Raw genomic sequence first — 17468 nt, forward strand, 5'->3', positions numbered from 1 at the left:
TTTTTTTTCCAGAAAGTTCCCTTTTTGATCAAGACCACAACCCTCAAAGTTCTTTCACCCCAGAGAAGGAAGGACTAAAAGGAAAAAATCAAATGCAAAACAAACAAAAACAAAACAAAATCTGATTTTGCTGTCTTTACAGTTCTCACATTAGTTAGGGTGGTTGGAGATTGAGGGTCTGTTAAAAAAAAAAAAAAAAAAAAAAAAAAAGGAAGAATGTGGAGGAGGATTTTCTTTCCCTCAGACATAAAAGGAGTAAAGCAAAACTAAACTGCTTGGCTCCAGGTTCTGGCCAGGGGGATGAAGATGCTGGAGGGAGAAGGGCAAAGTCCGAGGGGAGGAGGAGGAGGAAGGTGGTGATGTTCGCCGAACAGGGAGACAGGGCTTCACTGGGCCTGCAGAAGAAGGGAGAGGGAGGTAAAGAGAAGAGAGAAACAGTGTCAGGTTACCTACAAGATAAACCATGTGTGTGTGTGTGTGTGTGTGTGTGTGTCATATTGTGTGTGGCTGACAAAAAGCTTGTGTGCGTGCGTAGTCTACAAGGGTGTGTGTGTGTGGCTGACAAAAAGCGTGTGTGTGCGTGCGTAGTCTACAAGGGTGTGTGTGTGCGCGCGTGCGCGTGCTTGTGTGTGTGCATAGTCTACAAGGGTGTGTGTGTGCGCGCGCGCGTGTGCGTGCTTGTGTGTGTGCGTAGTCTACAAGGGTGTGTGTGTGCGTGCACATACCTGTTGTCCCTGCTGTGGAGCAGCCGGTTGGCTCTGTCCAGTCTGTCCATAGTAGGCGGCCTGCTGCCTGTAGTACTCGGCCCAGGCGGCGCTGTAGTCCTGCTGGCCTGCTGCTGCTGTAGCCGCTGGAGCCGCCGCTGCCGCAGGAGCTGCTGGAGTTCCTGCCTGAGCTGCAGGGGGAGAGATAATAATAAGTAAAATAATATAATACATTGCCATATTTGCATTTAGCCTGTATATCAAGTATCCTGCCAAATGTAGGCCAATTTATTTATTTGTGAATCCATCTATAGCTAAACCAAATATGCCCATGGTGACCTATCTGACTGCATACTGCCTAATACTACTACTAAAACAGTCCATTTTCTCTTCCACAAAACCCAACATGGGCTAATCAAGGATATACGTTTTATACTTTTAGTTTTTATTTGAAATATCTGCATTGATAGGGGCAGTAGGCAAACGTTAGGCCTACTTTCGTTTTGCACTTCAGCTTGTATTCAGTGTAAACAAGCATGCGTGGAAGCCTGGATGGGGTTGTCAGTAGCGTTCTACCTTTGAATAAAATGGGAGTATTACGGGAAGCTACTTTACAGCTATATTTTGCATATTGCAGCCAATACGTCAACTGGGCTGAAAGGCATGTTAGGTTACCTTTCCTCACTGCATTCTCAGAATCTCATCCTGTTCCTCCTATATCCAATGAATTCACTGCTAAAATAACACTGCTAAAATGCCTTGTATTCTTAGGATGTAAATTATTATATAAAATTTGAGGAATTTTCAGTATTCAGAGGACAGAGGTTACATTAAAAGTTACGCAAATTAATTCACTGATACTAATTTTGCCCCTGCTCCAAGGCATTTTCTTTACCAATATGAGTCCAACTGTCACATCCATAATGCTGGAACTGCCCTCCATAAGCTGCACGTCAGATATATGGGCACTCACAGCGCGCACGCTGGCTCAGCTTGTAGGCCTACTATGCACACCTGTGATGCATGCCTAGATACTCCAAAACGAAAAAGGTAATCCACAAATCCTGCAAGAAACGATAACTGAAGAGCCCCGACACCAGTCTTAATTATCCACCCGAAAAAGAGCAAAAACTCAATTAAGTTCTCCAGAAAGAAAGAGATGACTCCAGGTCACAAACTGATCAGTCTCACCGGCTTGACATAGGCTACGGATATCAGTTGTTCAATTTCCCGAGTAGGCCTAGTCCTAGTTATAGTTTTTTTTTAACATGTGTAAAAATGTCAATACAAATTAGATATTCAATACAGGGCAAGAGGGCCATAAACAGGATGGGAAACTTATAAAATAAATGGGGACAGGTAGCCTATATAAGTGCGTTTCCTATAACTATTTATTTTTATAACTGGGCTTCAGTAAAGTGACTCCTGTGTTAAAGGTTGTATCATCGATAGCGGGGATACATCACTTCTGTTGATGTTCAAACAAAACAGAGCTAGCTCATGGGCGGATTATGAACTTTCGGGCCCCTGGACCCAGATGTATTAAGGGCCCCACACTTATTGTCGTATATGTGTGGGGGGGGGGGGTTTGGGGGTCCTCCCCCAGAAATTTTTTAATTTGTTTGATGTGATTTCCTGTATTCTGGTGCATTTTGGGGATAGCCAATACTAAATTCAATCAGATTCATAGCCTACATCCTGATTTGATGATATTGAGGCAATGATTCCATGCAAAGGCTTGGGCTTCAGGGCCCCCTGACCCCATTGGGCCCCTGGGCTTGGGCCCGGTAGGCCCGTGCAGTAATCCATCCCTGGTTGCCAACCCTTGTTGGTAGCAATTGTTTTTGTGTACAAATCTTGGAGCCTAGGCTGCCTACAGAGACACATTTTTTTTGACGGCCTGCTTCTGGGGCAGGCAGCTAGCGGATTCTTAGGAAAGATTAGATGAACGTGGTCATTTTTGTTTGGGCCTTTTTTTTTGGGCCTGAAATCACTGATACAACCTTTAACTTTTGTGGCAGTGCTACAAACAGACAGATAAAGAAAGGTCCCCTGTCTGCTGAAAGAAAAGGAATAGAGCAATAAGGTGGAAAGGAGCAAAGGTTGAGGGGAAAAGACGACAGAGCTGGCAATTTTAAAGACGAACACTCGAGCACGCGTTTCCTTACCCATCTTCTTATAGTACTCCTCCCAGGCCTTGGTGTAGTCTGGCTGGCCCCCAGCCGCCTGGGCCTGCTGGTTCTGATCCGCAGGGGGCTGAGCAGCTGCAGGGGCGGCTGGGTTCTGACCAGGCATGGCACCACCTTGTGGCTGCTGGTAGTACTGCGCATAGTAGGCAGCCCAGGCTGCACTGTGGTCTGCTGCTGCTTTACCTTAGGGGCAGAGATGAAGGGGGGAAAAAAATTAAACACAAATAGATAAACAGTCAACAAAATAACCAGCAGAGGGGAAATGGAAGAGGATCAAATGACCGTGAATGTGCTGATGGAGCTTGATGACCAGCTGGTTGAGAAACCCATTCCGTCTAAAGGTCAAAACCAGGCAGACTAGGTTACGATGCTTGCTCACTTCGTCGCCTTATGTTGCCCCTTGCTGTGTGCATACTGAAACTTATTTTTCGCTGTGCAAAGTTAAGACCGTCAGGTACGGCTGTGCATACAAATAATTCACGATACTCGAATAGCGAACAGCGTTGTTCACATTGCCAACACTGCTATTCTGAGGGCGCATTAACAAGAGCACAAGGTAGATAGAGTCTGGTCTTTCCACTTACAGTGTGGTTCACATTGTGTTGCTAAACACTCGTTGCTACAGTCCTTCATTAGACTCAATTCAGGTCTCCCTTTTAATTACTGTTTCCTTGCATTGTGTAGGCTATAGTCTCAAACAAATTGGATAAACAGAACAAAGAAAACGGGAAAATGACTCAGACTCTTGCCGTCACAATAAACAGTGGATCTAACTTAATTAACAGTGACGTGGTAGAAGAACCTCTACCGTTTAGCATGACTTCTATGCTATGCTATCGTGGTAGCACAATTTCCACAATTCTGTGTGTTTTAGAATAACCAAATAGGCATATCAATATTTGAATACTATATCCCAAATGGTTGACCGATTGTTCGACTATACATGCACACCCCTATTGATCAACTAGAACGTAGGCTACATTCTGCTGCTAGTGAGATGTGTGCAGAGGAGGGGATAGAATAAATAAAGTGTGCTATTGTAGATCTGGGGAGTTCAACTGATGGTGACCCATGGACGACTGTTAAGGAAAGAGTCTGCCATTTTGGAATAGAGCAGTGATTCCCAAAGTGCAGCCGTTATTACTGCATGATAATGGACCAATTGCAATGCCGCCAGCAGGGGGCAGCAGACCACAATTCAACATGCAGTATGTTAGTTAGGATCAAGTGTAGATGCATGTGCTGACTATATATATTTCCAACTTGGATCCCACACAAACTCTTTGCATGTGCATGCACACTGGGATCATGTGAGAGTTTTCCCACTTACTGGGCTGTGTGTGTGTGTGTGTGTGTGTGTGTTGACTTACTGGGATCGTGTGGGGCGGGTGGCTGCCATGGCTGGTAGGTGTTGCCCCAGCCTTGAGGAGCATACTGGGGACCTCCAGGGGGCCCTCCACTACAGAGGGAAGGAGAGGGAAGGAGAGGGAGAAATTGGTGAAGTTAAATTACACTGATATCAGTACACACGCACACACAAAAATGATATAGACTCATCTAACATACTACTGCCCAATTATAATGGCTCATTGCTATACTGCCCCCAATTGAACAAGAACAGTTGTATTAGTATACTTCAACATCAGTAGTAATCAAACAAGTGTAAAATTGCCTGAAATCAAAGCTGGCAGCTCAACAGCTCAAAGTGTTTGTGTGAGAGTGAATGTGTGTGCTGGAGTATAATGTGTGTGTGTGTGTGTGTGTGTGTGTGTGTGTGTGTGTGTGTGTGTGTGTGTGTGTGTGTATACTTACTGTGGGGGTCCCCCGGGTGGGCCTGGGTTGTATGGGTTTGGGTTGTAGGGGCCCATAGGCCCGGCAGGGCCCGGACCACCAGGACCAGGTCCAACAGGACACAGAGGACCCTGTCAGGAGCAGAACCACGAGAGAGAAAACATATTAGACCCCGCAGGAAACAGCAGGAACCCCACTGGACCACATTAGACCACGTGAAGAACCACATTAGACCACGTTTATCTCGCTCCTCCCATCTGTTCATCATTCATCTCTAAGACCATCTCCACCTCTTTAAATGACCCCCTCCACTCACCCCTCATGATCATCTACTGCCCCCCTCATGATCATCTACTGCCCCCCTCATGATCATCTACTGCCCCCCTCATGATCATCTACTGCCCCCCTCACTCACCGCACCATGATCTACTGCCCCCCACCCCAGTCCATCTCCCTCCCTCCCTCACCTCGATCTTGTCCTCGATGAGCTGCTTGGCGTGGTCGATCTGCTGCGGAGAGCCGCGGATGACAAACAGCTTGAAGTTGGGGTCGCCGTTGGGTGGCGGCTGGCGTGAGATCTCCACGAAGGCGCCCGTCTGCTGGTTGATGGCCTTCACGTTCTCGCCTCCGCGCCCGATGACGAGGCCGCACTTGTGCGCCGGGATGGAGAAGGTCATCTCGCCGCCGCCAGCACCGGGGGGACCGCCCCAGCCGCCGGGGGGACCGCCGCGCCCCCGCCCACGACCACCAGGGGGCATACCGGTGCCTGGGGGACCAGGGGGGCCCTGCGGTAGGAAAGAGGGTTAAAGGTTAAAAGCAGCAACAACGTAACGAAGACACAATACAACTCTCATAAGTGTGTGTTATCGTGTGTGTGTGTGGAGTTCCCAGCACACACACACAGACACAGCATACACGTAAAGGACCGCACGCACCCCAAACTTTTACTCCGTCTCCCAGAGCACTGAGCTGCTAAATGCCATTTCACTACATGTTTTACAAAATTTCTATGTATGGTCACAAATAAAATCCTTGTATCCTGACAAACACTCTACAAGCTTGATTTATGCTTCTGCGTCGACTCCGAGCAGTGGCAACAGCGTTGCCTCAACAGTGCCATGAACCTTTCAGTTCTGCGTCTCCGTAGACTGCCGTGTTGGAATATAAATGTTATTTGTTTGGCTTTTTCTTGCTTACATTTGGTAAAAGTTAAAGAAATACACAGTAATCCATTAACTAGGTTATTAGGTAAAAAAAAGTCTGAGGATATCTGCGAGGTGTTTGCCAGACAGTTATGTTCACGTGCAAACTTCCCACAACTGCCCAGAAAGTACTGCATGCTGGCAAAGTGCTGATTTTAAAACGTTGCTAACAAATAGACGCTGTACAATCGGATAAGCCGGTCATTGAAAATAAACTCAAGACATATTTTGGTTACAAAGCCCACAACAGGTTGCTTGAAACAGCAGGCCATCAACACAGGGCAAGTTTACCAATCACAGTCCTTGTAGTCTGAGTCACCGACAGGAAGTCACAAATTTTGGTGCGTGTCGGGCGACTGCACAGGGCCGGAGGGGGTACACGGCGACTTGGATACTCTGGGCGGCTGAACCGTCAGATTCGACCCAGAAGCATAATTCAGCCTTAAATCTGTATCTGGGGCGGTGGTAGCGCTGGGATTGCCACCTGCTAGGCTTGTGCCCTTGAGCAAGGCACAAGGTAGTCCCTTGTAACAGAACTGATATATGCATGTCACTTTGGAAGAAAAGTGTCTGCTAAATGTAAATGCAAAATGTCAGGCACACACAGACATTCTCTTACCCAGTCTCCCTCCTCACTCCCACCCTCTCTTACCCCGCCTCCCTCCTCGCGGGCGCGGATGCTCTGCAGCAGGTCGTTGATGATGCTGGCGGCGTGCTCGCAGCGGTCAGGAGGACCCATGATGTGGGCGATCTTATCAGGACCGCTGCTGTCGTCTGCGCTTGGGAAGAGAGAGAGAGAGGACTTAGTATCTTAGTATCTTAAGTTAAGGCAATTATTTTTCTCTAGCAATACATAAACAATTTGACTGACTATAAATCAAACCAAACAATTTGTTCCATAAACACAATAATGCTGATGTAGGATACCACAGCACTGGGCCGTCTTACCTGGCTTAAACTGTATCCTGACTCCAGCGTCATTCTGAATCTTCTTGATCATTTCACCGCTTCGGCCAATCACAACACCCACAGAGTGGCGGGGAACTGGAATCTGTCCAATCACAGCAGAGCACAAAGTCAACCTTTCCATGGCATTTATGTGCCAGTTCCAGCTAACACACAACAGCAGCACTGATGCATACAAAAGTAAGATTACCTGGACGTAAAAAAATAACTACAGTGGCTACACAAACCACTCTTGAAAACGTCATTATTAGGTTTTAACTTACTACAGACTTACAATATTCACACACAAACAAAAAACAGTAGGTGGAAAATTAACCAGTAACTGCTTGTGGCAGATCTCATGCATAGCCTTGACTTTTTTGTTTTTTGTTTTTTTTTTAAAAAGGTCCAGTCTTTCATACTAGTGAAAGGCATCACTTGCAAGTCGCTTGGCTGCTTGGTTAATGACTGGTGATTTGTGAACTTAAGTTGGTGAATTAAGACTCATTTTGATCATGGACCAAGCGATTGACACACCCACACCAAGCGATCGACACACACACCCACAGGCAGGCAGGCAGACACACACACACCAAGCGATTGACACACACACAGGTAGGCAGATATATTTCACATTTATCAGGATTCAAGACTCACACACACCTCCAGCCCTCCTCCCATGCGAGAACCGTACTCGCCGCGGTTCTCAAAGCCTGGGTTGTCTCTCTCCCTCAGGATCTCCTGGACCATCTCACGCGCTTGCTGCAGAGAGGGAGATTTAAAAACACACGCTCACACAATTACTACTTGCTACATGAAATCATTCCCTTTAATGTCTTTCAGTAGCCTATCCGCCAAATGAATACATGTAAATGGACACATAAGCAGGAGTTGGGGACTTTCGTTAAAATAAAGCTTAAAGGTGAGCGGTAGGAGTGGGCCTTGTGGTCTAAGACTCAAAGGTGTAGGGTGTGGGGTGATGGGGAGGATGGGGTCATACCTGCACTTTGTAGGGGTCTCCGATGATGCGCAGTGGCTTGTCCATGTTGGGACCCTGGGACGCATCCTGGATCAGAATCATCTTCACACCTGCACGCTCCTACAACAGACACACACACACAGACAAAGTATAACATTTATTTACATTTATTAATTTAGCAGATGCTTTTATCCAAAGCACCTTACATATATCAACAGTAACTCAAGGGCACCGCAGTGGAAGCTGGGACTTGAACCCACAACTTTTCAGGCCTGCCCAGCTCCTTAGCCACTGCATGCTAGCCCAGCTCTTTAGCCACTGCATGCTAGCCCAGCTCCTTAGTAGCCACTGCATGCTAGCCCAGCTCCTTAGCCAATGCATGGTCTCTGTTACTCCCCCCTACACACACACGCAGCTGTTTGATGGTCTGTTACCCTCTCCCACACACACCTGCAGCTGCTTGATGGTCTCTGTTACTCCCTCTCCCACACACACGCAGCTGTTTGATGGTCTCTGTTACTCTCTCTCTCCCTCGCACACACACACACACCTGCAGCTGCTTGATGGTCTCTCCTCCCTTGCCGATGATGAGTCCAGCCTTGCCAGCGGGGATGATCATCTCCTGCATGTGACCGCCCTGACCCCCCTGACCCCCGTTCTCATGGAACGCTGTGGGAGGGGTGCCACGCCCCCGCGACACAATCTCGTCCAATAGCATCTTAGCTTTCCTGCAGACAGAGTGAAAGAAGAGAGAAATATGTCCAAGGGGAATTAAAAAAACAAAAGCAAACAGCTGTTCAGTAATCCAGAGAGCCAAGGCTCAACATACCAAATCGCTCCATGCTTTGTGTATTTAATTAAAAAAAAAAAGAAAATCACTTCATGTCCTTTACACCGAAGATACATTCAAGGAAATCTACATCCTGATAGGCAGGAACGGAAAAACTACTGAGACTTTGGCAGATCAATCGATTATGAAACTAATCGTTTAATCAGTAGTTGTTATTTCTATAGTGTCAGAAAGTCCTTGCCAAAGCCCAAGACGTCATCAAATGTTTAATTTTGTCCACACACACGACATCTTGCACTTCCTGCTTTAAGACAGTTACCTGAAAAGGTTCATGCCTAAGATGGAATCGGAGAATTTTGCTATTTTTACCCTTAATTACATTAATTGATTAATCGATCAGCATCCAGTCTTGAGGCAAATAAATAAATAAATAATTCAAGTGACACTTTAACTTGGATAATTAAGCATTCAATAAACACTATGTAGGAAGTATCCCTTTTCTCAACTTATCATACTGGGTCGCCAAATTAGCGATAAGTGGGTACCAAATGAGTCCAAAATAGGAAAAAAAGGATCATGATCCCGACGGCTGATATTTTAAGGTAGAAGACAGGTACAGTAATTTCCTGTGTATTAGCCGCTATTTTGTACAAGTCACAGGAAAGTCTTTTATGCAAGTTAAAAGAAACAAAACCATGTGAATACCATATTAACTGGCCCCATGTATTAACCTCATAGCTGAAGAAATTTTGCAAAATCAATATACAAGCCACGGGTAATAGTTGGGAAATTGCGGTAAAGTCTAAGATATCTACATGGTGTTGCTCTAAGCCTGACGGTGCTATTTTAATGTAAAACAATGTTGTGTTGCTTTATGCCTGTTGTTCTTAGGCAAGATAACTACACTGTGTTGCTCTAAGCTTGAGCTGAGAGCGGTACTGTGTTAAATAACGGCACCGTGTTGCTTTAACCCTGTTATTTTAGGGTAAAATGACTACATAGTGTTATTTTTAAAGTGCAGTCAGTGATCGTACACGCCCATAAAAATTTTTGTCACATTCAGCAATCACCACTAGCTGGCCATACCATTTCTCTAGACAGCCCAGGCTCCAAAAACTGGAAACAAAGTGTGTGCAGTTGGTTGCCCAAACAAAAACAAAACCCTACATGGAATTTTTCTGTGAATGCTGAAGAGGGGGGTGAACTACCTCTGGCATGTTTTGTTTGAACCTTAATAAAAATTGGATTATACATTGTTTTGGACAAAAGCATCTGGTAATAAATATAAACAAACACAAACATACAACTTCCTACGCAATTCGCTGACTGCACCTTTAAGGTAAAATATCTACAGAGCGCTACTTTAAGCCTTTCATTTTTTACATAATGTAATTTTATTTCAAGAGAAAATATTTACATAGTGTTGCTTTAAGGCTGTTACTCTAAGGTAAAATATCTACATACGACTTGTTTTAAGCCTGATATTTTTCTAAATACTGTTGTTTTAAGCCTGTTATTTTCAACATAATGTTACTTTAAGCCTCATATTTACATAGTGTTGCTTTCAGCCTGATATAGGGTTTCTTTAAGCCTGATGTATAGTGTTGCTTTAAGCCTGATATTTTCTACATAGTGTTGCTTTAAGCCTGGGCTGAGAGGGGTAAAGTGCACTAACTTCTCCACGTGCTCCAGGACCATGGGAGGCCTGCTCACAGTGGAGGAGTGTCAACCATAAGGAAACAAAAGAGCAAAACATTACTAGGCTTACACTGCATGGCACCATATACACACACACTTACTTACACTGCATGGCACCATATACATATACTTACTGGATGCACTGGGGAGAAGATTGAGTGTGTGTGTGTGTCAGTGATGGTACTAAACACACATTTACTGCACATGGATTAGAGTGTGTGTGTCAGTGATGGTACTAAACACACACTTGCTGCACATGGATTAGAGTGTGTGTGTGTGTGTGTGCTTGTGTGTACGTGTGTGTGTGTGTGTGTGTGTGTGCGTGCGTGTGTGCGTGTGTGACGTGAATGAGCGTGTAAGCAAGTTAGTGGATCTCACGCCTACTGAATTCGTTGAGGAAATGCATGGTTTGAAAGGTTTACATGAACATTATTTGTGCGTGCATGTGGGTATCTTACTGGGTGCACTCAGGAGATGCGGTGATAACCAGACGCGGTGATAACCAGGGTGTGTGTGTGTGTGTGTGTGTGTACACTCCACACTCGGGGGTGTCCGGTGATTTGTCTGTACCACTGTGTGTCTATCTGTCTCACGTGTGTGAGAGACTCACTGGGGCCGGTTGCACCAACTCTACTTTGCTACGCCTGGTCCTAACTGTTAAGTTGATCTTTGTTAAGACCAGTCTTTGGAATTCAACTTAAGTCAGTTGCACCAACTGAACTTATGCCTAAGCTTAACTACGGCCCGTCTTAGCGAAGCACGCCCATGTGGATGCCTATGGAACATTGACAACCACCATTAACTTGTCTGTCGCAAAGATTAGCGACCACCCCCCCCCCCACCCCCTTCGGCGGAAACAGCGGTAAAAGTGACTGAAGACGAACGTGTGGCATGTAACGCTTGAAAGTTGCACCATATCTTACTAAATAAATAAAAATTAAATAAATAAAAGTTCACAAAATTAAGTCCTTCTTGGTATTGTCTTGATATGGAATAAGCAACAGAGTCCAGATAAGACTAGTGTGACAGTGTGAGTGACTCACTGGATGCACTCTGGAAACCCAGTGATAGACACGTGTGTGTGTGTGTGTGTTTGACTCACTGGATGCACTCTGGAGACCCAGTGACAGACACGTACGTGTGTGTGTGTGTGTGTGTGTGTTTGACTCACTGGATGCACTCTGGAGACCCAGTGACAGACACGTACGTGTGTGTGTGTGTGTGTGTGTGTGTTTGACTCACTGGATGCACTCTGGAGACCCAGTGACAGACACCACGCGATGTGTGTGTGTGTGTGTGTGTGTTTGACTCACTGGATGCACTCTGGAGACCCAGTGACAGACACGTACGTGTGTGTGTGTGTGTGTGTGTGTGTTTGACTCACTGGATGCACTCTGGAGACCCAGTGACAGACACGTACGTGTGTGTGTGTTTGACTCACTGGATACACTCCGGAGACCCAGTGACAGACACGTACGTGTGTGTGTGTGTGTGTGTGTGTGTGTGTTTGACTCACTGGATGCACTCTGGAGACCCAGTGACAGACACGTACGTGTGTGTGTGTGTGTGTGTTTGACTCACTGGATGCACTCTGGAGACCCAGTGACAGACACGTACGTGTGTGTGTGTGTGTGTGTGTGTGTGTGTGTCTCACTGGATGCACTCTGGAGACCCAGTGACAGACACACGTACGTGTGTGTGTGTGTGTGTGTGTGTGTGTGTTTGACTCACTGGATGCACTCTGGAGACCCAGTGATGGAGACGCTGCGGTCGGGCATGCCTCCGCTGTCGGGGGCTATCTGGACCTTACAGCCCGAATCCTGCTGGATCTTGTTGATCTGCTCTCCTCCTCGACCAATGACTGAACAGAACACAGAAGAAAGCCAATCAGATCACTGCATCAGGAACAACGATGACTACCAAGTGAAGGGGTGTGTGTGTGTGAGACACTGATGATAGTCATTTTTAATATCAGACAAAATGAACACCAACTTCCACAGCAACCATTTACTTTCTATATTTAATTTGTAATACACTCTTTACCAATATATGCGTTTCAGTTGTTACTTTAAAAGTAAAAATGAGTATGTAACTATGTGCAGGTTAGAGTGTGTGTGGCCAACCAGCTTAGTGTGTGTACTTGCACGAGTTATGTGCAGGACTGTCAGCGTGTGTGTGTGCGTTCATGGAGGGGTACTCACTAAGGCCCACCATTCCGTCAGGCACTTTGTAATCCTCCGTCATTTGTGAGGGACGAGAAACATTGCTGCAGGGGGGATGGGGTGGGGGGGGAGAGAGCATGTTAGTTAAAGGCCCCTTGGAACCCTTATAGAACATTCTAAGGCTACAGCATTAAGATCTGAACTCTCTCAACACCAACATTGGGAGAAGCACAACTATTGATTTATTGAGTTTGACATTGCATTAATCTAATCATCAGTCTACACCTATGTCCTCAATGAGAGATATTCTGCTCCTAACAGACACTTGGCTTAAAGGTTGTATCAGCGATAGCAGGGATGTCACTTTTGTTGATGTTCAAACAAAACAGAGCTAGCTCGCTGATACAACCTTTAAAGCAAGGACAATTTCTATGTCTGAAGACATTGGAAACAGTTTGAAGCTGCTTTATATAATGATACAGGTTACAAATCTTGGTCCACGCTTGAATTCAGGCACGGAATTAGTGCCTGCCTGAGAACTGGGATAGTTCAAAGACGCAGTTGATAACGCAAATGTCACGCATATTTTTAAAATGCCTTCTCATAGGCCTGGTGTGGTCCTGCGTCTGCGTCCCGCACACGCGGCGCTTGCCGAGAATCGACTCAACGCGGCATGCAGGAGGTGCCGTGTACCTCCCAACAACTGTAATCGCGCATCAATGTCGTACGTCTTCAAAGTGCACAAATGTGCACGAAAGGAGCGCACCACCTCCTTCAGTCCAAGCGGACGATGCGCCTCCATCAGAAACTCACGACTGGGCACTCGTCCTATTACTGGCTGAGTAGATACAATTTGTTCAAAGATCATTGAGCTACCTGTAGCACACCTCTTCCAGGACGCCCACAACAAGAGCATGCTCAGGCTGGCCAGATTGATGTAGCCTGTTTGTAATATATGTATGCTTTGTCTTCAGTCATGTTTTATGTTATATGTCATATGTGGCTAAGTTTCATGTTTGTCTGTTGATGCTACTATTTGTCTTACATGTATGTCTCGTTTCTGTCCCATCCTTAAATGAGCTGCCCAGGGATGCAAAAAAAATTTCAGCACAACTGACAAATATAGTTGTATCGTATTACAAAAACACATTTCGGTGCGCTAGCACTCGCCCCTGCGTCCTATTACAAAAACACCTTACATAGCCAAGTGCATTCGCCTCCACGTAGCAAGCATGGACTATGAATCCGTTCGGGTGAGCTCATGAGCAACTGGGAAGTGGGAAACGTCCTGCCTTTTGAGTGGCAATGTCACTTGGCCTATAAATCAGTTCTAATCGTGCAACAGTCACCCGTGGAGAGGCTCTTGTGTGGCGGGGTGGATGTGGCCCAGATACGGTTGCAGTGCGGGTGAGTGAGGGTACAGGAGCAGGAGACTTACCTCTGCTGGGACAGGGCAGCCAGCTGCGCACCCATGGCTACAGGACGAAGGGGAAACAAGGAAGAGGTCAGCAACAAGCACATTACGCGTCAGCAAGAAACAGACACACACGTGTCAGAAACAAACACACACACACACACTAAAGTGTCAGCAGCAAACACACACATTATGCGTCGGCAACAAACACACACACATTATGATGCCATCAATAGGTGTAGATGAAAGTTTGTGTGTGTGTGTGTAAGAGGGGGGCTCAACCACCCAATGCGTGTTTCCATACATGCTTGTGCGGCCCATTCGGGGATCGCGCTGGAGTCTCTGTCGCTCTGGGTGGCCATCTTCTTACTCTCCGGCTCATCTGATGAGAGAACACTGAGGATGAGCATCATCACCACCACCGTTTTACATAAACACACACACGCCTGAAACTGAGGATGAAAATCACCACCACTTTACGGACACAGATGCCTGAAACTTAGGGATGAGCATCACACACACAAGCCTGAAACTGAGGATGAAAATCACCACCACTTTACGGACACAGATGCCTGAAACTAAGGATGAGCATCACACACACACGCCTGAAACTGAGGATGAGCATCACCACCACTTTACATGCGCGCACGCACACACAGTGACGCCAGAGTTAACGGACGTCGTCTCCTGCGCATAAAAAAGGCAACATGCTCCATGTCAACAGTGATGAGGCGTGTGTAGAGCAGGCTTTATGCTCCATGTCAACACAACAGTAACAGTTAGTTCGTTAGTTTAGTTTATACGTCATTATCAGACTATAGTCATGATCGACTCAACCAAGCAATGATCTTGTCCAACCTCGCTAGTTCCTCGATGAGTTACCAGGTTGGGCACATACGGAACTCTTGGGCACAGGCCAGCAGGGCCATCGGAGCCCTCTGCCTAGAGAATATCGAACTATAGTCATGATGCAGGCTTTATGCTCCATGTCAACCAAACAGTTAGTTAATGATCTTTGTCCAACCTGTCATTAAACTGAGGATGAAAATCACCACCACTTTGCGGACACAGATGCCTGAAACTAAGGATGACATCACACACACGCCCTGAGGATGAGCATCACCACCACTTTACTAACAGTTAGTTCGTTAGTTTAGTTTATAGTTACTAGAAATTATATGAACTCGGCAGGCAGCGTTTCCGCTCGTAACAATAGTTTTACGGCGGTCCGTCGCTATCAGACTATAGTCATGATCGACTCAACCAAGCAAATGATCTTTGTCCAACCTCGTTGCCCCGATGAGTTACCAGGTTGGGCACATTACGGAACTCTTGGGCACAGCCAGCAGGGCCACGGAGCCCTCTGCCTATAGAGAATAGGCCGGCAGGAGGGGGGCGCACGTGCCTGACTTATGGGCTCAGGCCAGCAGCCCAGTGCATCTGCGGTCGCATGGGGTAGGGTGCATGACTCAGAAGGAATTGCTGTCCAATGAAAATGTGTGTGCGTGCACACCGTTCCATCATGGGTAGCTTTACATGACTATATTCAAGAACTGTACTGCAGATTCAAAGAGGGGGAAGTGTGATATTCTCAGTAAGTGCTAGCTTTCAATTTTAAGCTTGTCATCACTATCTGCTGAGTGTGCTTTCACTTTCTAAGTGTGCGTGCATGTGGCTGTTGATAAGTGTGAGCATAGGCAGACATGTTTAAGTGCGCGAGTGTGTGCGCGAGCGAGTGTGTGAGAGTGTGTGTGTGAGAGTGTGTGTGTGAGAGTGTGTGTGAGAGAGTGTGTGTGAGAGAGTGTGTGTGTGAGAGTGTGTGTGAGAGAGTGTGTGTGAGAGAGTGTGTGTGTGTGTGAGTGTGTGTGTGAGAGTGTGCGTGTGAGAGTGTGCCTGAGTGTGGTGTACCTGCGTCTTCCAGAGAGCGTTTCTGGGCAGCGAAGGGGTAACTCTCGGCTCCTCCGTTGTTCGTCATCGGAGGTCCAGCATCTCCTCCGATTTTGGCTGCAATCTGGAGACAAAGCAATGCAATGAACACCTAACTCACTTTCTCGCTAGGGGGTTTCAGACTTTTCCAGTGGTTACTCACGCTATAGAAAGACTTAACACTGAATTGGATTTCAATATGGCGGCAAGACTTTATCAATTACTTCAGGTCAGGCAAAGCAAGCAGGACAACGTAAGCTTTTCTGAACTAAGGTAGACGGCACTGCGTTGGCTATCGTTTACAATTTGGAGCAGTGAGTGTTACACAACAAGACCGATCTTCACATGGGTTTATAAGAGGAGGCTAAACTAGACAAGACTTGAGGCCGCTCTGCTTTTCTCTAACGCTAATGTTAACGGTAGGCTGCCAAACTTTTGTTTAAACCTGAAACAAGATAGCAAAACCGATTGCAGTAAAATACACTGAGACATTAAGTCCAAAAGTCTAAGGTCTGATATGTTTAAACCACCCATTTGATGGCATCATATTATTCATACACGTCCAACAGATGTGTAGATTACATTTACAAACATCTATAGACGTTAGCATCCCCCATAATCAATTGTCATATGAACATTCACCCTTACTAACTAGATCAAATGTTTAAGTAACCAAAACAAACCCCAGACCGCTAATGTTACCCGACCTGACCTCTCGTTTGCTCCAAAGAAACGCTACTCTTAGCCATGCGTTAATATTAGCCATCAGGCTAGTTAGCAACACACCACGCCATAAACTAGGCCATGGACTATGGGGCAGACCGCAGTCAACTCGTCATTAATAGCACATGTCAAAAATTACCGAACACACCCCATCCTATGTTTAGACTGAGACATGCGTGGCTTAGCAAGTAATTGTTCGCTGTGCTAACGAAAGCGCTACATTCATATGGCATGGCCACGCATGCTAGCAGGCTAGGTAGCCCGTAGCTAGCCTACATCGCGTGGCTAGCCGAGACAATGCTTGAAGAAACAGCTGCACACATATGACGTTGATTGGCTAAATTAACCTTCAAATTGCCCAACTGAATTGCAGCCAATATTCTCCCAGTATTATATGCGTTGATAACAAACTTCCAGGATCCTAACAATTACCAACACGGTGCCGGTCCCATTGATTCGAGCTAATGTTACGACCTCATCGGTTAGCCAAAAGGGTCCATTCACACAAGCGCTCCGCAGTTCTTGCCATACCTGCCGAGCTCGCTGAACCGCGTCCGCAAAAGCATCTTTCTTGAGTCCACCTGCTCCGAGGGCTGCACCGGCACCCGGTGGCGGTACCGCGTTGAACTCCGACATGTTGTGATCTTCGGGGGGCTAACAGTGAAGGGGTAAAACAGGAGGTTTAGGCCGGGTACAGATGCGCAGAAGCGGGAAGATGGTCAGACGACTGCGGGGAGGAATAAGGAAATTACGATTGTAACGGAAAGGCGGGGTGTATTGTTACGCAGGGCCAATAGGACTTTACCTTTCTACAATTTGTTGAAACAACTAATCAGACACGTCAGAACTATACAGCAAACGCCAATCAGCTCAAAAAAGACGGTTTTAAAGGCGGGGTGATAAACCAATAGCTGAGCGAAAGGAGGCGTTTTAATTGACAATTTA

General features: G+C 46.3%; 1 protein-coding gene across 6 annotated transcripts; it reads right to left on the reverse strand.

The window, feature by feature from the left end:
* Nucleotides 1-189: 189 nt before the first annotated feature.
* Nucleotides 190-17358, reverse strand: LOC125297544 (KH-type splicing regulatory protein). 6 transcript variants are annotated; one of them, XM_048247951.1, is made up of 18 exons: nt 17055-17358; nt 15783-15885; nt 14179-14256; nt 13899-13935; nt 12500-12564; nt 12030-12159; nt 10276-10305; nt 8361-8538; nt 7832-7930; nt 7489-7593; nt 6835-6937; nt 6506-6660; nt 5152-5469; nt 4706-4815; nt 4264-4352; nt 2873-3076; nt 726-895; nt 190-395 (listed from the first exon to the last, which is right to left on the reverse strand). In XM_048247951.1, the coding sequence occupies exons 1-18, from the start codon at nt 17157-17159 to the stop codon at nt 387-389; spliced, it is 2088 nt and encodes a 695-aa protein (XP_048103908.1). In that variant the 5' UTR covers nt 17160-17358; the 3' UTR covers nt 190-386. The 6 variants fall into 6 exon arrangements, with proteins under 6 accessions (XP_048103908.1, XP_048103910.1, XP_048103912.1 ...); XM_048247953.1 differs by having other exon boundaries at nt 7495-7593; nt 17055-17357; XM_048247955.1 differs by having other exon boundaries at nt 6539-6660; nt 17055-17357.
* Between the last annotated feature and the right edge of the window lie 110 nt (nt 17359-17468).

Source organism: Alosa alosa, chromosome 7 (genome assembly GCF_017589495.1).
Source record: "Alosa alosa isolate M-15738 ecotype Scorff River chromosome 7, AALO_Geno_1.1, whole genome shotgun sequence".
Lineage (NCBI taxonomy): Eukaryota > Metazoa > Chordata > Actinopteri > Clupeiformes > Clupeidae > Alosa > Alosa alosa.

Excerpts from the sequence above, each read along its gene's own strand:
- LOC125297544 (XM_048247951.1), bottom strand. The coding sequence starts at position 17,159 with ATGTCGGAGTTCAACGCGGTACCGCCACCGGGTGCCGGTGCAGCCCTC. Across the intron at positions 15,886-17,054 it reads CGGTTCAGCGAGCTCGGCAG|ATTGCAGCCAAAATCGGAGG; the intron begins GTATGGCAAGAA and ends CTTTGTCTCCAG. Across the intron at positions 12,565-13,898 it reads GCTGCCCTGTCCCAGCAGAG|CAATGTTTCTCGTCCCTCAC; the intron begins GTAAGTCTCCTG and ends TCCCCCCTGCAG.